The sequence below is a fragment of the Peromyscus leucopus genome, chromosome 5 (genome assembly GCF_004664715.2).
Source record: "Peromyscus leucopus breed LL Stock chromosome 5, UCI_PerLeu_2.1, whole genome shotgun sequence".
Classification (NCBI taxonomy): domain Eukaryota; kingdom Metazoa; phylum Chordata; class Mammalia; order Rodentia; family Cricetidae; genus Peromyscus; species Peromyscus leucopus.
In genome coordinates, this window is record NC_051067.1 from 56,182,563 (window position 1) to 56,208,716 (window position 26,154).

The window sequence follows — 26,154 nt, forward strand, 5'->3', positions numbered from 1 at the left end:
TTGTCTTTCTTGATGAATACTAGTTTGACATGTTAAGTCCTGGTTCTATCATTTTTCAAATTATGTGTACATCTGTGTATCCATGTTTAAAGATGTGCATGAATGTTTGTGAGTACCCACAGCATTCTGAAAAGAGTATCCTGGATATTGGGCTCTGAAAATTATTGTCATTTTCATGCTCAACTAGAAGTGAAATTGCCACCCACCCACCAAAAAAAGAAGTAAATAGTTTTCTAAATGGGTTTATAAACACTTATTGTAATAGTAATTAAATCTACAGGGGCTGGAGAGATGACTCAATGGTTAAGAGCACCGGCTGCTCCTCCAGAGGAACCAGGTTCAATTCTCAGCACCCATATGACAGGTCACAAGTGTCTGCAACTCAGTTCCAGAAAATGCAACACAACCACTCAGGCATACATGCAGCCAAAACACAAATGCACATAAAATGAAAATAAATTAAATCTATAACAAATTTAAATTTCATAGTTAAAAAAATTATCCCCAGGAATGTTTTGTTTGTAATTGGAGGCTGATTCATTTCTCACCCCACTCTGACAGCCCTCATGTCATAAATCCCATTCTGAAAGCCTTGGCATTTCTAATCCCATAGTGCTTCATGTAGCTCTGGGTTTATTGTTCACCCTTCTCAATTATGTCTCCCTTCCTAGCCACATGACATACATTTTCCATCTGGGAGCTAGACAAACATAGATTAATAAATGCCTGCTAACTGTTACTCCTCAAAGGATGAAAACACTACCTATTCTCATGGAAGAACTGTCTATAAAACGACTGTTTTCATCTACCACACACTGTACACAGACCTGTAGGCAGCATAATTTGGGGACATCATGAATCATAGGAAAGTAAAGCTTTAAAGTAATACAATGACCCTGAAAATTGGTGGAGAATGTGTCTTTTACTTGGTTTAAGAATGGGGCAATTTTTTATTTTTATTTTTTCTGTCTTAGCTGAAATGCAGCTCCAGGAGATTCTGAATTGCTATAGAGTAGAAGTTACAAGATAAGACATTAGCACCTGAGCAGTCTCCTGCCAGTAAACCTTCTGTCAGACATCCTTACATGTTAGTATTCATCAGAAAATGGATAATTAGGGTGGCCAGCAAACCTGCAGAGACAAAGAAAATGTGTAATGAATTTGATCATTCTGTTTCTACAAGGAATTATTTCTATAAAGCTGATTTTAGCTTGGAAGTATAAAATTTTCTTTTCTTAATGCATATAATCTTCTTTTCTTACTTTCAAAACTATTGCTTTCTGCTTGTAAAGAAAATAATAGATGAATGATTCAGATTATCCTGCTTTCCCTAGTACTCAACATATAAAAATGAAGAATCAAATGTTCAAACATGTATCTATCAACAAAAGCAAAGAAGCACTGGAGAGATGACTCAGCCACTGAAAACATTGCCTGCTCTTCCAAAGGACCTAGGTTCTATTTACAACACCTACATGGTAGCTCACAACCACCTGTAACTCCAATTCCAGAAATCCTGTGCCTTCCTCTGGTTTATATGGCTCTAGGAAAGCATGTGGTGCACAGTTATACATGTAGTCAAAATGCATACGTTTAAGAAAAATTAGATAACAAATAAGAAAGAATATATTTTTTAAGTAAGAAGGTACCTAGCCATTTATATTAAAAACTCTCAAGGATATGCTGCAGGTATCATTCCACAGGACCAATCCCTTCATTAGTTCCAGCAGGTCCTAGAGGGGATAGATGTTAGGGTGGGCCAACCCAAGGTCCAGCTGTGTGGATCTGGATGGTAGCTGAGCTAGTCAGTTCAGGTCACTGGGGCCATGCAGGATCTCCATGACTCAGGGTGGCCACAGGATATCCCAGAGGAGTTTTGGTGAGGATTGTGTGCCAGAAACCAAAGGCCTTGAACCAAACCAATGACTCATTGCAGTAAACATTTCCTAGTAAAGCTGATTAGACAAAAGGGTATACTATGTGACACACTGCTCTCCATGCCACCAGGACAAATGAAAGGGTGTTGGAGAGTGTGGTAGTTTGAATGTAACTGGCCCCTATAATCTCAAAGGGAGTGGCACTACTAGGAGGTATGGCATTGTTGGGATGGGTAAGGCCTCGTTGGAAGATATGTGTCACTGTGGGGTCAGGCTTTGAGGTTTTCTATGCTCTGGATATTGCACGGTGTCACAGTTGACTTCCTTTTGCCTGCAAGATGTAGCACTATCAGCTACTTCTGTTTCATTTCAGCTTAGTATTTTTATGGAATTTCAGATTATGTGAATGAATGGGTCTCTGATTCTTGTGCCTGCACTTGGACTCTTTTCCTTCTGTTGGATTGCCTTGTCCAGCCTTGATGTAATGTTTTTTTGCTTTATCTTGTCATATTTTATTTTGTCGTATTTGGTTGTTATCTCTTAAAATTGTGTTCTTTTCTAATGAAAGACAGAAATGGAGTACATGCAGAGGGCAGGGGAGGTGAGGAGGAACTTGGAGGAATAGAGGGAGGGGAAATTATAATCAGGATATAGTGTATGAGAAAAGACTCTATTTTCAATAACAGGAAAACAAATGAGAATAACTTTTTTTAATTAAATAAAAATATGAAGTCCATTTTCATTGGAATACCGTATGATCAAACATTCCCAATATAAAATTTTCTAAATAATTATGATATAGGAAAATTAGATGCAAAAATAGCATATATATATATATGTATATTATGCCAGTATTTTGGGATATGCATTATCCAATTTAAATGTATTGAGTGGATTTGTAACAATATTTCATTTTCAGAAATATTGGCTTAAATGTAATGTTTAGTACACTGACATTTAATTTTGATTTAAAAATTGATCAAGCATTCATTAACTGCCTTCCAAATAAATTATAGTGTTTTTTATTTGGTAATAAGAACAATATTTGTCCAAGACAAAAACCTCATATCCAAGAAGATAACCATAGATTACCATAACAAAATAGGCACACAAGTCATAAAGAGTTAAAAGATTACTCATTGAAGATAATAATATGAATAATAGTTCTCTCTCTATGTAATATGTACTACTTTATTAATTTTCAGGATATTATTAATATTAAATTGTATCTAGAAATTTTTATTACAAGCAATTTTGCATTATGTTTGTAATTTTCACACAATATCATATTTTTTATTTTGAAGTAATTTTCCCATGAGGAATGAGAATACATTTTCCTTACTTTCCTTCATTTGTAATGCATCTTGTCTCAAACTCAAATTCTCTAGCCTTATATATAGAAAGAAAAATATGACATCTTGGGGCTATAAATTCTCTACAGCAATGGAAATGTTTCTATATACTATTTAATGTTGTTTAATGCATATGTGTATCCATGTATATGTGTGTGCAGCTTCATTTGTGATTGTAGATGCACATGTGTGTATACAAGTATGCACATGAATGTAGGAGACATAGGAAACCCTTAGATGTAATCCTCAAGAATGCATTCACCTCTTTTGAGGCAGGGTCTCTCATTGACCTTATACTCACTAGTTAGCATAGGATGGCTGGCTTGCAAACCCCAGGGATTTTTTGTTTTTTCCTCCAGATCACTTGAATTACAAGAGCACACTACTGCTCTCAGATTTTAATCATGGTTTCTGATGTCAAACTCAGGTCTTCACACTTTCAAGGAAGTGCTTTACTCACTAAGCCATCTTTCAGTATTCCCTTCGGCCTTAAATGTTTTCTCTATAATTTCTACATTTCTCTATAAGTTCTCTACATTGACCTCTGTACATTTCAGAATTCAAACCAACTGTGCTATTACATCAAGAAAGCAGTTCTCAAACTAGAACACTGAGGTCCTAAACAAAAGTACATTAGAAAAAAAGTAAAGGTTTTCCCACTATTAAAAATCAGTTAATTTCCTGAATATAGTAAACAATTGCACATAAAGGTGATGATATAAAATACATTTAGTAAGATCTGGAATTAAGCAAGTGCTGGAGAAAATGACATGATGGCATGATATTGATATTAGAAATGATTCAATGGGCTCCTTGAAATGTTCTCAGTGCATATCTACAGGGCATACAGATTTTTATCACCACAGGGAAGATGGAGATTCAGCAGTGATTCAGGCTGACATGCATACTCCTTGAAACAGTGCAGACTTTCAGGTACAACAGATTAAGGTGACTTTGGGTCTGCTTACACTGCTGCTGTGAAAAAGGTCAGAACTCTGAATAGACTAGAAAGAATTCTAGAAGTTCTTTTTCTGAATTCTAGGCTCCAATTGCCTCTGCCTTCTTTATATTTATTGAGATAACTTTAAAAGCATTCACCCTGAAAATAAATGGAGTAAAGTATGTCGCCAAAGTTACTTACATTGGTGTCTTCACGTATCGCAAATTTCTGTTCAGTCCATCGAGGACTTTCATATCCTCTGAACTCAACTGGAATTCAAAAACCTACTAGGCAGATAAGAACTATTTTTAGAAATTTAGATTGCATGTTTGCCAATGGCACATTATAAATACAACAGACTGAACTGTGATGACAAAAATGTTGAACAATCTCAGATCTTACAAAATACAAGGGTATTCAGCAAAACACCCAAGTGAGAAACACATATCAGGGACAGCATGATTCAAATCCATCTACATATTGAATTCATCCATAGCACAGGCAAGAGAGATTTGAATGGAATGTGAGAAGGAAAGAAACCTGATGTGATTCAAGGAAGAAAACATCATTGCTTAGATGATATAAATTAGGAGTGCAATTTTCTTAATGTGAAACACAATTTAGAAATCATTTATATAGTTTTATTTCCACATCTGAAAGGAAAACAATCAAATATAAGCATATTGTTTTAAACATAACTTAAATAGGCATTCTACTAATAATAATGGTGTTTTATAAATGATTAAGAACTTGCTTCTCACAAATAATATAAAATATCTTAGGGCAACTCTAACTAAGCAAGTAAAAGACCTGTATAATAAAAACTTTAAGTCTCTGAAGGAAGAAATAGAAGAAGATATCAGAAAATGGAAAGATCTCCCATGATCATGAATAGGTAGAATTAACATAGTAAAAATAGCAATCTTACCAAAAGCAGTCTATAGATTCAATGCAATCCCCATAAAAATCCCAACACAATTCTTCCCATACCTGGCAAGAACAATACTCAACTTATATGGGAAAAAAAAAAACAGGATAGCTAAAAGAATCCTGTACAATAAAACAACCTCTAGAGGCATCACCATCCCTGATTTCAAGCTTTACTATGGAGCTACAGTAATAAAAACAGCTTAGTATTGACATAAAAACCCAAATGTGGACCAATGGAATCAAATTGAAGATGCTGACATTAATCTGCACAACTATGAACATATGATTTTCAACAAAGAAGGCAAAATTGTACATTGGAAAAAAGAAAGCATCTTAAACAAATGGTGCTGGCATAACTAGATGTTAAATTGCAGAAGATTGCAAATAGATCCATATCTGTCACCATGCCAAAAACTCAAGTCCAAGTGGATCAAAGACCTAAACATAAATCCAGTTACATTGAACTTGCTAGGAGAGAAAGTAGGGAGTAGTCTTGAATGCATAGGCTCAAGAGAACACTTCCTAAATATATCACTAGTTGCATAGACACTGAGAGCAACAAATAATAAATGGGACCTCCTGAAACTGAGAAGCCTTTGTAGAGCAAAGGACATGGTCAATAAGACAAAAGAGCCTACAGAATGGGAAAAGATCTTCACCAACCCCACATCTGACAGAAGGCTGATCTCCAAAATATGTAAAGAACTCCAAAATCCAGACTTCAAAATACTGAACAATCCAATTGAAAAATGGGCTACACAAATTAAAAGTGAATTCTCAACAGCAGAATCTCAGATGGCTGAAAGACATTTAAGGAACTGCTCAACATCCTTAGTCATCAGGCAAATGCAAATCAAAACAACTCTGAGATACCATCTTACATCTGTCTGAATGGCTAAGATCAAAAACACAGAAGACAGATTATGTTGGAGAGGATGTGGATAAAGGGGAACACTCCTCCACTGTTGGTGGGAATGCAAACTTGTATAGCCACTCTGGAAATCAGTATGGCGGTTTCTCAGAAAATTGGGAATATGTCTTCCTCAAGATCCAGCTATATCACTCCTGGGCATATATTCAAGGAATGCTCAATCTTACCACAAGGACACTTGCTCAACTATGTTCATATCAGCATTATTTGTAATAGCAAGAACCTGGAAACAACCTAAATGACCTTCAACTGAAGAATGGATTAAGAAAATGTGGCACATATACACAATGGAGTACTACTCAGCAGTAAAAAACAATGATATCATGAAATTTTCAGGCAAATGGACGGAACTAGAAAATATCATCCTGAGTAAGGTAACCCAGATGCAGAGGGACAAACATGATATGTACTCACCCATAAGTGGATACTAGATGTAGGGCAAGAGATGGCCAGATTGCAGCCCATGGCATCTTAGAGGCTATCTGACAGGGAGGGACCCTGGGCAGGACACACAGATAGTCCAGTGAAGTAGAAGTGGATGGGATCTGCATGAGCAAGCTGGGAGTAGGGGGTGGTGAAAGACAAGGAATGGGGGGTGAGAACATAGGTAAATGGGAGGGGTGAGCTGGAACGGGGACGGAGTGGGAGAGCAGGGAAGGACATACTATGATAGATGAAGACATCATGGGAGTGGGAACAGGCAGGGTGCTGGGAAGCTCTCAGAAATCCACAAGGATTCCCTCACCCTGGACTGCTGGCAGTGATTGAGGGGTTGCCTGGACTGGTCTACTCTGGTGACTGGTCTAGTGAGTACCCTAACTGTCATCATAGAGCCTTCATCCAGTGACTGATGGAGGTGGATGCAGGGATCCACAGCTGGGTGCCAGGCTGAGCTCCAGGAATCCAATTGATTGGAGAGAGGAGGGATTCTGTGGGTGGAGGATGTCAGACCGTGATAGGAAGACATGCAGAGATGACCAGCCACACTGGTGGAGACCCATGAACTGTGGACTAATGGCTGTGGAACCCCCATGGGACTAGACTAGGCCCTCTGAATACCAGACACAGCTGTTTAGCTTGAACTGTTTGGAGGATAGGGATCCATTCCTGGTACATGCGCAGGCTTTTGGAAGCATGGTGCCTGTGGTGTGGCACCTTGTGCAGTCTTGGTGCAGTGGGAAGGGGCTTGGACCAGCCTCAGCTTGGTGTGCCAGGCTCTGCCGACTCCCCATGGAAGAACCTTGAATGGGAGGATGTGGGGATCAGGGTTGCCCTTGATTTGGAGGATGTGGGGATCAGGGGTGGCTTGGAAGGGAAGACTGGAGGGTGGGAGGAAGGAGGAGGGAGGATCTGTGGGTGAGCAGAAATTTCTTAATAATAAATAAAAAAGCTGGCTTCCAAGAGGTCATATTTAATACAGTTTGGGCAGTTTAATTAACAAGATCATCTATAATTATTAACATTGAAACAAATCACTGGTCTTAATCTGAAAATAAATACCAAAAAAGAATGACAGAATAAGAATATAGATTATACAACCACTTACTCATTTAAATGACAGATGCAAAATCACCTGAATATTTAAAAGTTATTAAAACAAAAAAAGGATATTAAGAAAAAATCACAAAATTAAGTGGTTTCTATGAATAAATGAGACAGAATAGAATCAGATTATTTATTATGAAAATTATGAAAGTTTAGGTAGTATGTAAAATATTATCTACATAACAGAAAATTCCAATAAAATGATCATGGGTTGGACATCACAGTACTGTCAAAAACCCACAGTCTTCAAAATAATGAACAGACATGATATCAAAGGCAGACTTAAACACTTTTGTTGGAAGTTAGCAAGTGGATTCCAAACCTTTTGTTTCAGAAAAAAAAGTGTAAATAACCAAAGCAAGCCAGGTGTGATGACACACATCTATAATCCCACCACTTAGTTTGTGAAAGGCAGAACTAAGTTTAGAAGTTCCTGGTCATCTTCACCTACATTGCCAGCTTAAGGCCAGCCCACTTTAAAATTGACAACCTCAAAGTAAACCACCATCAGAAAATACAAAACCATCCACAAAAACAAACTCAACCCAAAACTCCAGAAAAATCCCTGGACCTAAAAAGCACAAGAAACTTAACTGCTCAAGATATTTCAAGTTCCCGTTTTTTTTCTCTCACTTCTTGGTAACACCTCAGCAATGGAACAGCACTAGCCTGTGAAAAAGTGGTTGCATAGCTGGACTCTCTTGTGCATGATGTATGCAGGCATTTATTGCAATTTTTTAAAAAATTTCCACAGAAAATATGAAAATGTAAAATAACAGACACCAAATATCATCAAGCTATGTTTAAATAAGAGCAAAAGTGAGAAGCATCGTCATTTGGGAGAGCCAACCTCGTTTCCAGATAATTAATGCATTAGGTAAAATATGTTGACTGACCACAAGAGTGAGGAGAGATGCATAATCATGGAATGGTGAATTTTGTTAGCCATTATCAAATTGAAAGTATGCTTTGACTGACACTTGAAATCATAAACGAGTAATTCTGGCAGAACAAAAAAAATGAGGTGGAAAGAACAGAGGATAACATTTTCAAAATAAGAGAGAAGAATATGGGTGTGTTGCACACAGGAATGCTTAATGCCAGTCAACCACAAAAGAAAGTCATGAAGAATATGAGTCTACAAAGAAGGAATTCCTGTTCATGTTAATACATAACAAAAATTAGAAAAGTAGAGCTTTTTTTAGAAAAAGCTTCAAAATTCACTTAAGAAGATGAAACCAATGAATTTCCAGAGTACAACAGCATAGTTAATGGATTGACAATAAGCATATAGTAATTCCAGAGGAAGAGTTAGTCTCTCCCAAGGATCATTCTCTTAATTGGTTGCCCAATACAAAGGGGTCAGCCTTGAAGCCATATAAGCACCATTAACAAAAATGGACTCAGCATGTTTAATTTATGCAATGTTAAATACTATCACTTATATACAGATATTTGTAACAAAAATAATTGAGAAATAAGGGCCTATCAATTTGACAGTGGAGGGGTATGGGAGAAGTTAGAGGTAGGGAACTGGAAAGGGGATGGAGAAAGGAAAAAGGAGGAGGAATGTAGTGTAATTATATTTTAATAAAATATATAAAAATTGTAAAAGATTATAAGAATGTCTACTACATGTCTTGCAGTGTCCACTCTATTTTGTGAATATGTAGCCATTTGAATTAGAATACTTGATACTTCCCTGGTTGTAGTACACTGTGCCAGTAGAATATGCCAGAAGTAATGGTATTCCTGATCTAGATTAGAACATAATCATACATGAAAGCCCTTTCCAAGAACTCAGAAACTAATTTGAAATTGTGCAAAGTAGTGAAGTAAAGCCAAAGCTGCTTGGAAGAAGCATTGAGAACTATGAAGACAAGAGCTGGAGAGGCCAAGGAACTACATGGAGATGAAGCAGGCTCTACTGCAAACAGTGCTCTACTATGTCCTGGAGCAGACATGACAGAACCCATCCAAGAGGAGAAAACCTCTCTGAGGTCAGATGAGACAGGAAAAATTCTAACCACAGAACAAATAGTAGCACAAACGTTTTTATATATGGAATCCCTACAAAGAACAATTGCATAAATGTTTTTTATAGAGAGCCCATGCACGGAATTGGGTAGTACCTTGAACTCATACAACTATTCATGATAAAAATAAATGACCTCCTCTTTGAAAAGAAAGTTACTTTCTACCAGATTTGAAGATACTTGACAGAAAATTAAATTTAAAGACGTTAAATACCTGGGTGTTAAAATAAATGTATATGCAGGAAAATATGAACCAGAACACAAATAATTTGCAGACCTAAGATTATCTAGTTTGGGTGCCTCATTTCAGCTGACAAAGGGTCATTTCATTCACTTAAGGTTACTAGGTGCATTGCCAATGTGATGCTGAGACAAGAAATCTATCTTCAACCTAATTCTAGTTCTATATTACAACAAAAGCTATGATGCTATTACAGAACAGGATAAAACCCTTCAAATGTATATAAAGGACAAAAGCCTGGGAAAGCAAGGTAGAAGGACAAGGCTAACATAGGTTCCTGAGTTTCTAAAGAAGTACAAATAATGAATCAGTATGAACAATTTTGAAGCCCACAGCCTCATTATCACCTTTGTGTTCTCTTTGACCCGCTTTTCATTGAGAGTGCTGTTGAGGGCCACAATCCCACGCTGCAACTGGTAGCGCAGGGCAATCAAGGCTGGAGTTTGATTGTATTTTTTTGCCATGGAACAAAGAACTGGTTCATCCAAGAGTACAGGGGAGTTCTGGTCCACCCTGGAATGAGATACAAGGGGGCTAAATTCCAAATATATAGCATGTAAAGAATTAGAAATACAAATGAAGATGGCCATAGACAATGGGTTTTCCCAAGTGTGTTCCTGGACTGGTGCCACCAATATCATCTTTCATTCTCTCCTATCTGTGCTTCCAGATTACAGAGTATGAACTTAGAACTGCAGGACTATAGGTATGTCAACAGCAGTTGTTAACTTATGTTTAATTTTATTTATTTATTTTTTTTGGTTTATTGCTTTTTTGAGACAGGGTTTCTCCGTGTAGTTTTGGTGCCTTTCCTGGATCTGGCTCTGTAGACCAGGCTGGCCTCTCATCTCACAGAGATCTGCCTGGTTCTGCCTCCCCAGTGCTGGGATTAAAGGTGTGCTCCACCTCTGCCTGGCTTTTATGTTTAATTTTTAATAACCTCATTACCATCCTGTATATCGTTGTGTTCCCAGGACACCATAGGCAACCAGTACAATGTCATTTGACTTGCAGAAATCTAGAAGTTTCATTTGGTTGAGATAAGGATGACATTCTACCTGCAGAGGAATGAATAAACATTACATGATTATTCACATTGATTTAAAGAAAAATGTTAAAAAACAATAAGCTGAATTAGGACAACTGTGTAACAAAGTGTGCATGACTATAACAACATCAAGACTTAAGCAAATAACCCCCAACTCATTCTTTATTCAAGAAACTTTGATTAATTACAGTGGGTCATTTTTAAAAAGTTATAAATAGAGGTTTCTTGGAAGTAGAAGGGTTTTGTGTGTGGGTAGAGAAGGGAAAAATAAAGGATAATTGGGGGATTTAAACAAGGAACATATATAAATTTTTAAAAGAACACATACATTTTTAAAAAATATTTGAAAGAAAATACTGGGTTTGTTCATAGCTCTAACTCCAGAATTTAGGAGACGTGTGTGTGTGTGTGTGTGTGTGTGTGTGTGTGTGTGTGTGTGTGTGTACATATGCGTGCACATGTACCACAGACTTGTGTGAGTCAGTTCTTTCCTTCCATCATGGGAAGGATCACACACAGGTTTTCTATCTTGGCAGTAAATGGATTTACTCACTCTTCTGTCTCACTGGCCCCATGCTATATATGTTTTATCGATACATTTATTGTACTGATGGGCTTCATAAAGACATGTTTATATAATTACATTTTGTACTTTGATCCTATTCACTCTCACCCCCCCATTACTACCCACAATTTCCATTCAATTCTCCATATTTTAATTTAAAAAATTATAATGTCTAATGTATCTAGGAACAGTTAAAAAACAACCATTTTGAGTTCAATCAAACTTTGCACAAAATTCTAGGTGTAAATATTCATTTTATCTAGGCAGAATCATGACAGAGCCTAGATGCAGAAATGGGAACAGAATTACTAACTTTTGACTATTAAAAAGTATGACAAAGCATGAACTATAAAGTCTATAGGTTGAAAAAGCCAGTTGGGTAGAAACCTCAAATATGGCAGATTCTAGCAAGAACTGAAAACTAAAAGTTAATCCAAATTAGTGATGTAATTCAAAATCAATACTTTCATAAGAATCTGCACACAAAAAGGAGGTAATTAGACATAGAAAAAAAGACTCCAGGTCATTATCAATTGTACTTACTAAAGCAACTCCTTTTTCAGAACATTGATAACTAAAGGTATAAATTTTACCAATAGCTATAGTGGAACCAAACTTGCTATATGAATTTTCTTTCATATACAATAAAACAACAAGTAACGATAAACCTGAAAGGAAGAATTAGTATTGTCAAACTGAAGCAAAATAATTGACGCAGGCAAATATCTTTGATGGATTCACAAATATTATGTGACAGTTCATCATAAAGTATGAATTCCTTCTTCTAAATCATCGTGCACATGTCACAGTATCTACAATGGAGGAAAAAATGTTGAAAAAGAAGAGATCTGCCTGAGACTATTAGCATTACCACACTGTCAATGGAACATCATGAACAGCAAGACATTGTATCAGTACATGATACTTTATCGACTCCCGTGTGAACATCAGAACATTGGGAGGATGTTTCCTTGGCAAAAAAAAATTAACATTATGTGTAATAGGCCATTCATACTCAATCCCTTATTATACAAGCATGCAGGGACAGAAAAATTATCTTTCATTAAAAAATATATATCTGAATCAATCCAGTATTTTAAGTATTCTTCCTATATGTCATTTGGAAAAACACTGGTCTACATGAAAGTATAAAAAACTGGGAAAATATTTGGGAAAGATGTATGAATACCAATTTTACTTTGATGAGAGTAAAACTACCTAAGGTAATTTGGGGAACAGGGAAATTTTACTGTGAACTGATAATTCATAACAGCATGAGAGCTAGAGAGATGGCTCCGTAGTTAAAGCAATTGCTACACAAGGAAGGGGGCCTGGAATTCAGACTCCAAGAACCTACATTTATTTGAGATGGGCAGACTACTCTGCCCATATTTCTCTAGTTTGAGGGTATAGACAAATGATCCAAGAAGAATCTCAGTTAGCAAGACTAGACTTATTCAAAATGGGTTTGAATGAGAAAGCATGTTTCAAAGAATGAGCTGTAGAGAAAGACTTCTAACATCAGCCTTAGGCCTCCACTTATATATTTGCACACACTGTATGTACACCATAAGCACATATACAAGAGAAGAAAACATATAGAAAGAAATGTTATAAACTCAGTTCGCATAATATAAATCTAATAATAAAATAATATGTCTTCATTCCTAGAAAAAGTTTTATAAGATAATTAGAGGTTGATAGTGATATGTGAATCTAACTTTGAAAGATTTGGCAACATATTACACACATATATTAATGTTTAATCATATATATGTTACTATAATTTGCAGACTTTCAAAATGTCAACAATTTTGGACATAGACAAAGAAATATAAAAGATTTGTACCATCCATCCAAATTTCTAAAGTGCTTTAAAGTTATCATAAAATTACATAAAAACTATTGTCACATTATTTTTCTTATTTTAATATTTGAATATCTAGTGATTTGATTCTTATATGCCAAGAACATAAATAGCATACACCCTCATTTCTTATATGTGACCTTATCTTGTCTCCTGCAAGTTGTTATAAATACAAGAGAGAATGGAGCCACAGATACAAGGAAGTTATTTCACACTTTATTTGATGCCACAAACCAGGAGAAGAAATTGAAATATGCTCAGAAACCAAGTCAGCTGAAGTATTGTTCAAAGTTCTGAGTATTAATTTTACAAACCCAATTAATATCGCCAAACAATAAAGTTCTTCCCTCTAACCTAGATGAGAATTGTAGTCTACTGTAATTCTTAATGTAGCTAAGTCTTGGTTCATAATCAACAAAGTATTTGAACCCTACAGAAACCCAGACCAGCATCATTTGTTAATTTCACAGCATCCTTGTTTTCTGGACATCTCAAGCTTTCTCAGTCTTATCTAAGCACAGTTCCTTACAGCTTTTCCCTGTTAATAATCGTTCATTCTTAACATATCAGGTATAAGTTCACCTTTCCTTAGGAGTGTGATGAATGACTGTAGTCTACATTGATCATCCATACCTCTCTAAAATACAAGAAAAGGATCTGCCAATGTTTTCGACTAAGAATTCACAGAGTGAAACACAATCTACTATTGTAAATATCCTATACATAAATACTGTGCTGTTAGCTTGTCTGTTCCCCATCTAAGATGAATGCTAAAAGAGTACCTATCGACCAGTGGCAAGAAGGGAAACAAAGGAATGAACAACAAGGAGAAGAGGCTGAGGATCCCCACCTGATTGCACACAGGCTTGTACTTGAGCCCTGGCTTGTTCAGGATTGTCTCCAGCTGCCTGCGGTTAAAGTTGGACACCCCGATGGACTTGGTCAGTCCTGCCTCCTTACACCTCTCCATTACCTAAAGAAGAAACGATGGTCACAAAATATTTTATGTGGTTGCATAACTCCTTTGTTTCTATTACATTAAAGTCATGCATGCTACCCCAGCTCTTAAACAAAACAGCCCTTGAAAATAACCTCCAATACAGAAGATGCACCCCATTTTCATGTATGAAATTGTGGTCTGACTTTTTCTCTCCCTGCACATCCCCCCAGTGCTCCTTAATCCCAGTACTCACTTCCCAGGTTACATGGAGATCCACTGTGTCAAATATTAGTTTTCCATGTTCATCTACTGGGTACTCATCTTCTCCTGGCTGGAATAGAAGCAAATGTTAAAGTAACCTCTCAACAAACACATTTTTCCAAAACCAGTAGTAATGATTCTAGGGAAAGGGATTGCTGAGAACTAAACCTCCATAAGATAGATGGGTCATATTTAATATAATTATATTTGTCATGTAGTTTGAATTTTGAGTTATATGAAATTCTCTTGCATGGTAGGATTCTATTTCTCTTATACCTATTATATGTATTCATAAATATTGCATCTCTGGGTCATTATGGAGTATCCCAGTTGATTTTTATCATTCTTTAGGGCTTTCCAGTAGGTGGATAACCAATTTGGCATCTCTTCCCTGGAGAATATTATTTCTCTTGCTCCAATTTCTTATTGCCTCTAGTTCTTTTTGGGGTGTTGAGGCCTCATGTGACTTTCCTCTTCCATATTAACATGACTACTGGTCCTTCCTCAGGTTTTCTTTAGTCAGCATGTTTGTGAGACTTCATGAGTATAGCTTCTCTGATATCTCTAGAAGATGCCATCTCACAGAAAACTCTCTACTCCTCTGAATCTTACAAGCATTCTGTCCTTTTCTCTACTGTGAACGCTGTGCCTTAGCAGGAGTTGTATTTTAGATGCATCGAACCTATGGTTGCTGCATTACTAAACCATCATAAATACAAACTACTCTAAATGAAATACTTCTGGAGATTCAAACAACATACTTTCAGGGCCACTGGGTAATGTATGAGATACAGGTCCACATAATCCAGCTGAACTTTCTTCAGTGACTGCTCCAAAGAAGACCTCACTAGTTCTGGGCGAAGACAATTACACCAAACCTATAGTAGAGGGTGGAATTCAGGTTGAATTAATAAATTGTGATAATTTGTTCATTTACTTTACCTGATACAGAGACATTTTTCTACTGATTTGAAATTGATGTGCACATGAGGAATATTCCACTTCTTCCCAAATGTCCTTTAATCTGATTTAGCCATACACATCTTTATGTTTATTATAAATTAATCTTGGAAATTACTCAATACTCAAAGTTTTAATCAAGCAATAATAATTCTCATCATCCATTTAACTGAATTTAAAATGCACAGTAGGAGTCTAATACTCTTACCCAGGCAACTTAATATGAAATAGTTAGTGGTGGGGGTATCTGCATATGTGTGTGCTGTTTTGCTTATTTAGTATGCACATATGGACGGATGTCAATCTTGGGTGCCTATCTCTGTCACTCTCTATGTAATTTTTAATATATGTAATTGTAGGGAAAAATAGTTACAACATTTTATTTAATGCTATATTAGTTACATCTTGCTTAACATCCAAAATCTAATCTTATTTTCTCTCATTGAAAAAAGTATCTAAAATTTTGAGAGTAATGATAACTGTTAGAAAGATATCCAGGAGATCAGCAAGGCTACCGACTCTCTTCCATAGTCCAGTTTACATCATATTCCTATGTACTTAGATGTCGGAATCAGAGGCATCAAATCAAATTAAATTCATGAATCTAAATACAGCAATAATGAAAAAAACTATTCTCTGTCAATCAACACTGTATCCAATATGCAAATTTATGCAAGTAAAATATAAACCAGTAAGTACTGTTCACTATCAATTACTGATCTAATCCTATGAACATCAGATATCATGGTTCATTCACAGGTACATTATGTAAACAGTACCTTTGTTGTGTAAAATACATCTTCTCTCCTCACAGTGCCATCAGCAATCTTGCTTCGGATGACCTCTCCCACATAACCTTCAGTTTTATAAACAGAAGCAGAATCAAAATGACGGAAGCCAGCATCTATAGCTATTTTGGTGAGCTCCTTAATCTTACTCCTGGGAACCTGAGGAGAAACAAAAGGTTTATAGACAGATATTCATGATTCAGAATGTATTCCGGCACAAAACATGACCTGATCTGGTATTAATTTTCCCCCACATCTTTTGAGGCAAAGGCTACATGTATGTTTACTGTGACATTTGTCGATGTGGTATCAAGAGTGAGGCAATCTGGGAACCTCATCTGTTCTTGCCAAGCACAGGTTGAACATTGCCAAATGAGGGCTCAGCTAGCACCTAGGATCCAGGATTTGCTACAGAGAATTGTAAGATTGGGATTGCCCAGTAGACATTCCCTGTGTGGCCAAGTCGCAGATCATCTGCCATCCTGCCAAACTAGAGACAAAACCATTAAATTGTAATATCAAAATGTAAAAAAAAAAAACAGTAAACAAAATTTGCACTGGAAAATATCCTCCAAATAACATAAAAATTAAATGCTGTGTAAGGGAATTCCACCCACCCCAAAGCCAAGGCCATAAAATTGTGTCAAAGTTCCAGGAAGTCAGCTATTTGGTGATTTCAGAAGAAAAACAGCTGACTTTTCCCTTATATAACTGATGATTGCAAAAAGATAACAGACCCTGTAGTTTCAAGAAAAACAGCTAATTTAAGAAAAAAAAGACTAACTTCTCTAATCTGTTGCTAATGATCCTTCCTTTCCTCTTTCATATCCTTAGCTACAAAAATGCAGCTTAGGCCGGGCGTTGGTGGCGCACGCCTTTAATCCCAGCACTCGGGAGGCAGAGACAGGCGGATCTCTGTGAGTTCGAGGCCAGCCTGGGCTACCAAGTGAGTTCCAGGAAAGGCGCAAAGCTACACAGAGGAAACCCTGTCTCGAAAAACAAAAAACAAAACAAAAAAAAAATGCAGCTTAAAAGACAGCATCTGTGTTTCCCTCGTACTCTGGTCATTGAGTGACTAGGTCCTGTGCTATGATCACAGTGTAGCCAGAACTTGATAGTCCCTTCCCTGGCATAAAGTAAATCTTTCTCTAGCTGTTTGAGATAGTTTAAATGTTCATTTGGTTTCTTCCTATAAACTTAATTTTTACATATTCTTGTACTGTAGATCTTCCATGAGGTTTATTCCAGGAAAAGAAGTCAGAACTCATCAAATTCCCTAAACACTGACTTCACAAAGGGTGTTCTGGTGTTTAAATGGATACTGTTTAGAGCATCCATTCAAAGATCTTCATTTTCATTTTGTTACATAAACACTTGACTTACCACATCCCCAAGTCTGTCTCCAAATCAAAGTTTGTTTATGAGAGCCCCAGTGCTTGTCCAGGCAGTAAATTGCCACACATATTATGAAATCAGTGTTCTTAGTTCTATCAATAAAATTACAACACACAATAATACACCTGCTTTCTTCTCTAGATACCACCTTTTGCTTCTTTTGATTCCTTAAGTGCTCCCAATCTTCTCCTACCCTTTATTCTACTTTCCTCCACAAATTTAAGCAATTCATGTCATTGTTGATCATTGTCCTTTGGACACTTTAAAAAAAAAACATCTTAGTCCATTGAGATGACTCAACAGGTTAAGAACTTATCAACAGTCCTGATGACTCTTTTTTCAATCCCTAGACCCAAATGGTGGAAGAGAAATGACCTAAGACTGTTGTTCTCTGTCCTGCACACAATGGTACCACAGCAAGTACACACACACCTACATACATACAGAGAGCAGGGCTGGGAGGGGGAACAATGCGAGAAAAGAAGAGAAGAGGAGATATGAAAGGGAACAAACAAAATTAAAAGGAATAAATTTATAGAACAAAAAAAAGTGAATTCAAAGTTCTAGATCTCTTCCATAGACACACTTTTGTGGTCAGAATAATCACTTTACTGGAAAAGAGCTTTCATTACAGGCAAGTAAACTCTCCAGGTCTACACTTTCATTTCAAAGAATTGTTTGTACTGTTGTGCATTAAGTCCAACACATTGAACACAGATCAATTATGTCTAAATTCCATTACTAATTCCCTGTTTCTGCTAAGTTATTGTCCCATTTTTATTTCTAGTTGTTTCTTTTGCACCAAGAACAGTTAATGGAGTTAGTTCTGCAACCAAAGTCTGTAATAACAGCACTGGAAAGGTCCAGGGGACTAAAGCTTCAAGACCAGCCTGTTTGCAGAATGATACTTCTGGGAAACATCAACAGCCACAAAAATAAGACATGGGGACATCTAATTGGCCTATATCATATACAGAAAATGAGATAATAAGCCAAACTCGAAGCAGAGCACCAAAGTTAAATGACTCACATATCTTATCTTGAAACATTATTGTACTAATATCTTTGACTTTATAAAAGTGTAAAATATCTTCAACAAAAAAATAAGTATAAAAACCTCTCTGGTTACAATAAACTTGCAATTGAGGAAATTGACAGCTAGTTTTCTTTTTTACTCCTTTTGTATATAATTTAAGTAGACAGATTTGCAACTTAATAACAAAAGAGTATGAGAATGTATGAAACATTGGACATCAACATGCTTCTGATCTTTGAAACTAGAATCTTCTCAAAATTCTGTTTCAGTTAATATGTATTAATTTCATATACTAATCATGTTCAGTGACCATGTACACTGAATATATAGGGACAGTCCACATTTGACATGACTTATAATTTCCTTACATTTTCCTTCCTTATTTTCTTCCAATCTAGATACTGAGAAATACATGTTAAGTTATTGCAAACCACAGTCTTCCTCCAAACTGGGAGACACAAAAACTTACTATTTCTAGTCAACTGCTTTTTCATACCTGGTACATAAACTCTCTTGATCATTGTTCATCTCGTATCATTTCCAGCCTCAGCATCTAGTAATGTTTATTATTCAAGTTAACTTGTTATAGTGTCCTATTCTGAGACAGAGTAAGTAACTCTTTGTTTCCCTTTGGCAGGCAATCATAGGAATGTATACAACAGTTGGATCTATGTCACTACAAATGAAAGAATACCATTTTCTTTTATAAATGAAAAATTCACAATGAATAGATAAAATGTTTTATCTATGCTTTAAAATATTTTATTGTGTATATCTACTGCATATGGTACCACGTTACATAGTAACATTTTCATGCAAGCATATAATGTTGAGCGAATGCCCCATTCAACACTGTGTTCCTTCCCTTCCCCCTTTTCTTTTCCTCCACATTAATCTCCTTCATTAACTTAAACAATTTCACTTTATGACAGACATATCTACACACATGATCTTGTAACCTATATAAAATCAAGGAACTGTAAATTAGAGGAAACATGATATTTGTTCTTTTGAGACTGGATTTCTTTGCTTTATATGATTACTTTCACTTTTATTCATTTTCTTAAAAACAACAGAACCTTGGTCATCTTTGTGCTTAAATGAATATATATATATATGCATATATGCATATATGTATGTATACATATATTTTATATTTGTTCTGTTGTTGGAGACCTAGGTTGGATTCATAACTTATCTGTGAATTGTGCTACAATAAAGACTAATGAGCAAATATTTCCATAATATGTTCACCTGATGTCCTTGGATATTTAGCCAGGAGTGACATAGTACATTTTCTTTATCTATTTACTGAATGATGGGCACATAAACTGGTTCCATGTATCACTTATAATAAAAAGTGCTACAACAGACAAAGATAATTAGATAACAGCTTCTATGTGGGCAATACCTTTTAAAATATGTCTCTCAAAGCATATGAAGCAACAGAAGAAATATAAAAATACAATCATAATAAATTTTGAGATTTTTACACCACAAACCCCTACCCTGAAATTAAAAAGTATCAGTCACTCAAGAATAGTTAAAATCTATAGAACATGAAGAACCATTCTTCTTACAAAACACTAGTCTAGAATACAAAACTAACAAAAAACACATAATCCATTTTTTGAATCGGTAGCCTATCTGAACAGACTTTTCTCAAAAGGAAAATTACACTGTAAGCAAACATTTAAAGCCTCTGTAATATTCATTTTCAGGAAGTTAAGCAAAAGGAAATGGATTTAAACAAAAGAAAACATGGCTCCAAGATAATTAACAGGAAGCTAATGACCATACTCTATCTCTAAACAGTCTCTGTTACAGGACCTAGCCCGAGGAAAGAGAGAATCCAGGAAGCCCAGAGTCACCAGGAAGTGAGTGACTTTGCAAGTCATATAGATTTACATTTATTCTGGTTCTATTTCTTCAGAATTTTCAAACCACTCATCACGGTTTTTACCTCTGAACTTAGAGCAGTACCAAAGCCCAGCACAGGAATGAAGTGCCCATCATTCAGTTCCACACGTTGACACTTGGAGTTCATCTTCTGTTGCTCTTCAGGATAAGTTGTCTCTGCTTGATGTTCTCCTTCATAGGTCATTTAAATAATGGTCGCTCTTCCTCTGCTTTCTAAGCTAAAGAATAGTTCATGACATGTAGGAGGAGTTAAGCTGCTTTCCACAAGTGAGGATAAAATGAGAGCCAGTTAACTTATTTATAAAAGAGAGAATTCTTTCCTCCCTTTCATTGAAAAAAATATTTCTATACAATTAATCCTGATAATCCCTTCCCCTCCCTCTGCCCCTTCCTAACTCCTTTCCCATCCAGATCCACCCCTTCTGTCTCTCATTAGAAAACAAACAGGCTCCTAAAGGAATATGGTTGATATGATATGATATGATAAGTAACATCACATAATATAAAACAAAAACTAATACACTGGAATAGGTCAAAAGAAAGAAACATAAAGGAGAAGAGCCCCAAAAGGCACAAAAAAGATATAGATTCAGAATCCCACTCACTTGCACATTCAGGAATCCCATAAAAACTTTAAACTGGAAGCCATAATATATATGCAAAGGAACTGTAGGGTAAAAAGGTGTGTGTGTGTGTGTGTGTGTGTGTGTGTGTGTGTGTGTGTGTGTATGTGTTTGTGTGTATGTGTGTGTGTGTTAAAAAAAATCTAAAATTAAAAAAAAAGAAAAGCCCTGACATGACATTATGAAACAAGGAACCACAAAGTTGCCAATGGAAGATGGCCTTTTAGCCATCTACTGTTGGGCAAAATGTCTAACATGGTGGGTCCAGGAATACAGAAATATAAAATTATAAGCTTAAGAGATGGAAACTGGTGGTGGCGCACGCCTTTAATCCCAGCACTCGGGAGGTAGAGGCAAGCGAATCTCTGTGAGTTCAAGGCCAGCCTGGACTACCAAGTGAGTTCCAGGAAAGGCGCAAAGCTACACAGAGAAACCCTGTCTCGAAAAACCAAAAAAAAAAAAAAAAAAAGAGATGGAAACTGACAGTCATCAGCTCTAAAGGTTAAGTTCTAACAAGACTCTCTGCTTACAGTCAGCTCCTCTGTAAACAGCCAGGGACTAAACATTAATGCCCTGACCCCTTATAGTCAACAACTGCCTGGACCAAAGTTAATTTTTAACAGTTGTTTCAGTGTGACTCCTAGCATGAACTCCATGCGTGATACTCTCCCCCTTACTATAAAAAGGGGACCAGAATCTGCCTGCATTGCCACAGCCTCAGAATCCCGAACACTGGCTGTGGTCTCGGCCAGCTTTTGTGCCCTGTAGTGCTTTGAGGTTTTTTTTTTTTTTTTGCTCATATAATCCCTCTTCCCTCTCTTTAACTGGACTCCCAGAGTTCTGCCTGGTGCTTGGCTGTGGATCTCTGCACCTGCTTCCATCAGTTCCTGGATGACGTCTCTATGATGATACTTAGGGTATTCACCATACTGATTACCAGGGTAGGCCTGTCCAGAAACCCTCTTCACTATTGCTAGTAGTCTAATCTGGGGTCATCCTTGCTGTGGGATGTCTTTCTGTACACTGTGAATATATATTGCTCTGATTGGTTGATAAATAAAGCTGTTTGGCCAATGGTGAGACAGAATGAGGTTAGGCATACAAACTGAAGATAGGAAGAAAGGTGGGGTCAGAGATGCCAGCCCACCACCCAAGGAGCAACAAGATGCCAGCAGACTGGTAAAACCACAGCCATGTGGCAACATATAGATTAGTAGAAATGGGTTGAGTTAAGTTATACGAACTAGCTAACAAGGCCATACAGTTTGTAAATAATATAAGCCTCTGTGTATTTTCTTGGAACCAAGCAGCTGTATGGGAGAGATTCTTCCTGACTGCTGGGCCAGACAGGATCAGAGAAACTTCCGGCTATATGTCATTGTGGATTCCTGGGAATTTCCATAGCACCAGGTTTCTCCCTTACCCCATAATGTCTCCCTCTATGAAGATATGTCTTTCATTGTTCTCCTACTCCATCCCTCCCCCAGCTTGACCATCCTATTCCCTCATGTTCTCATCCCCCATCTCCTCCTCTCTCACGCCCACTCCCTTAGTTTACACATGCCAATTTTCTCTGTTTCCCCTTCTTTACAATAAAGCAACTTCTGGAGGCATCACCACCCCTGACTTCAAGCCCTACTATAGAGCTATAGTAATAAAAACAGCTTAGTATTGACATCGAAACCAACATGTGGAGCAATGGAATCTAACAGAGGAGCCTGACATTAATCCACATACATTTGAACACCGGATTTTTGACAAAAGAGCCAAAACTGTAAAATGGGGGAAAAAGCATCTTCAACTAATGGTGCTGGCATAACTGGATGTCAACATGTAGAAGATTGTAAATTGATCCATATCTATCACCATTCACAAAACTCGAATCTAAGTGGATCAAACATCTCAACATAAATCCAGCTATACTAAACCTGATAGAGGAGAAAGTAGGAAGTATCCTAGAATGCACATGAGACCACTTCCTAAATATAACACCAGTAGCACAGACACTAAGAACAGCAATTAATGAATGGTACCTCCTGAAACTGAGAAGCTTCTGTAAGGCAAAGGACAAACTAAATAAGACAAAATGACAGCCTTCAGAATGGGAAAAGATCTTCACCAACCCCATATCTGACAGAGAGCTGATCTCCAAAATATATAAAAACTCAACAAACCAGACATCAAAATACCAAACAATTCAATTAAAAAATGGGCTACAGAGCTTAACAGAGAATTCTCAACAGCAGAATATCAAATGGCAGAAAGACATTTAACGAACTTCTCAACATCCTTAGTCATCAGGGAAATGCAAATCAAAATGACTTTAGATACCACCTAAACTTGTCAGAATGACTAAGGTCAAAAACACTGATAACAGCTTGTGTTGGAGAGGATGTCAAGCAAAGGGAACACTCAAAGCTTAAAAGCCTCTAGTTCCTGGCCCTCACAACTTACATACTTTTCTGCTTCCTGCCATCACTTTTTAGTATTAAAGGCATGTGTCTTTCCCAAGCAAGACATGAGATCTTAAGTCTTGGGATTAAAGGTGTGTGCCAGAATGCCTGGCTCTGTTTTCAGTGTGGTCTTGAAGTCACAGAGATCCAGATGAATCTCTGCCTCCAGAGTGATAGGAATAAAGGTGTGTGTCACCATTTTCTGGTTTCTATGTATATCTCGTGGCTGTTCTGTTCTCTGACCCCAGATAAGTTTATTAGGGTACACAATATATTGGGGAACACAATATCACCATAATAAGCAGATACATACCTTATTTGTCTTTTAGGACTTGGTTACCTCAATCATGATGGTTTTTTCTAGTTCCATCCTTCACCTGCTAATTTCATGATTGAATTTTCAACAGCTGAGTAATATTTCATTGTGTACCTATACCACATTTTCTTTATACATTCATCTGCTGAAGGACATTAGGTTGTTTCCAATTTCTAGCTAATATGAATAAAGCATCAAAGAACACATTTGAGCAAGTGTCTCTGTGGTAGGATGAAGTATCCTTTTGGTACATTCTAAGACTGGTGAATTAGTCAGTGTTCTCTAGAGAAACAGACATTCCAGAATGTGTGTGTGTGTGTGTGTGTGTGTGTGTGTGTGTGTGTGTGTGTGTGTATGGGACGATGGTTCACCTAATCCAAATATGGCTGTCTACCAATGTGAGAGATCCAAGAATCAAGTAGTTATTCATTCCACGAGGCTGGATATCTCAGTCAGAATCCCAAAGAAGTGGGTATTGATGCCAGTGAAAGAATGGACTTGCCAATGAGAGCAAGCAAGCAAAGAGAATAAAATTCTTTCTTCCGTGTTCTTTATATAGACTGGCAGAAGAAGGTGTGGCTCAGACTAAAGTGGATCTTCCTACTTCAAAAGATCTGTTTTAGAGGTGTATCTTTCTACCTCAAAAGATCCATATTGAAAGTGAGTGTTCCCACTTCAAAAGACTTAATTAGGAAAAAAATCTCTCAAATGTATACCCAGACACTAGTTATACATTAATTAATTCCAGATATATTCAAGCTGAAAACTGAGAACATCCATCACAGATGGTGTAGCTGGATCCTGAAGTAGATCAATTCCCATCTTCCAGAGTAACTGCCACACTGATTTCCATAGTGGCTGATCAAATTTGCACTCCCACCAGTAGTGGATGAGTTTTCCCCTTAATCCACACCCTCAGTTTCATGAAGTCTCATTTATTAATTGTCAGTCTTAGTGCCTGTGCTAATGGTGTTCTGTTCAGAAATTCTTCTCCTGTGTCAATGGGTTCAAGGCTATTCTCCACTTTCTTCTCTAGCATGTTCAGTGTATTTGGTTTTGTTTGTTGTATTTGATCCATTTTCAGTTTGACTTGGGGCAGGGTGAGAAGTATGAATCTATTCAGGCTCTTCTACACTCACCCTCCAGTTTGACCAGCACCATTTTTTGAGGAAGCTGTCTTTATTCCATTTCTGGCTTCTTGATCAAAAACTCAGCTGTCCATAGTTGTATGGATTTATATCTGGATTGTCAATTTGGTACCCTTGATCTATGCGCCTGTTTTTGTGCCAATATCATGCTGTTTTTATTATTATCGCTCTGTGATATAACTTGAAATCAGGAATGTAGATACCTCTAGAATTTTTTTATTATTCAGCATTGTTTTAGCTATCCTGGTTTTTTGTGTTTCCATATGAAGCCAAAAATGTTCTTTAAAGATCTGTGAATAATTGTGTCAAAATTTTGATGTGGATTGCATTGAATCTGTAGATTTCTTTTTGTAGGATGGCCATTTTTACTATATTAATTCTACAGATCCAAGAACATGGGAAATTAGAAAGATAGTTCTTAAGAAAATCAGAAGCTAAAGTTTTTTCTTAAAAACATCCTTTAGAGTTATTCACATATTATTTTGAATTACTAGAGACATTGATTAATAATTGATCATTTTATAATAATAAAAAATATATTTCACTATTTTTATGGTGAAGTCAATCAGTATATAGTATTGGAATTCATAAATTATCATATTAGAATGTTAAGTGGAAAACAAAGAAAAAAGACTATACAGCATTTTCAAATTTTGACTTTCAATAAAGAGCCAAACTTCTTTAATTAAAGAAAACTTAGTGTTTTAAATTTATTAATTAAAGAAAACTTGGCATTTTACATTTTTCTATTGACAAAATATACTTGTTAAACTGTCTTCTTTATTCCTGAAATTTTATACCATGTATACAATAAAATAAGTTTATATGTGCCACCAATTTCTCCCATATATCCCCCAATATTCTCCCTCTTGAATTTCATGTCTTTATTTTTTAAATCTTATTACCTACAAGATTGTGAAGGATAGTATCAAGTGCATTAAAAGTTAGTGTTTGTTCTGGTTGGGTTTTTTTTAAATTTTGT

At 36.5% G+C, this 26,154-nt stretch overlaps 1 protein-coding gene across 1 annotated transcript; it reads right to left on the minus strand.

The window, feature by feature from the left end:
• Window positions 1–900: 900 nt before the first annotated feature.
• On the minus strand, window positions 901–21,277 carry LOC114708002 (aldo-keto reductase family 1 member C21-like). The gene is made up of 10 exons (XM_028890960.2): window positions 21,238–21,277; window positions 20,676–20,850; window positions 16,273–16,440; window positions 15,295–15,411; window positions 14,526–14,603; window positions 14,183–14,305; window positions 10,801–10,910; window positions 10,200–10,365; window positions 4,371–4,453; window positions 901–1,131 (listed from the first exon to the last, which is right to left on the minus strand). Exons 2-10 carry the CDS (start codon window positions 20,814–20,816, stop codon window positions 1,089–1,091), a joined length of 1,029 nt encoding a protein of 342 aa, XP_028746793.2. The 5' UTR covers window positions 20,817–20,850; window positions 21,238–21,277; the 3' UTR covers window positions 901–1,088.
• Window positions 21,278–26,154: the final 4,877 nt, after the last annotated feature.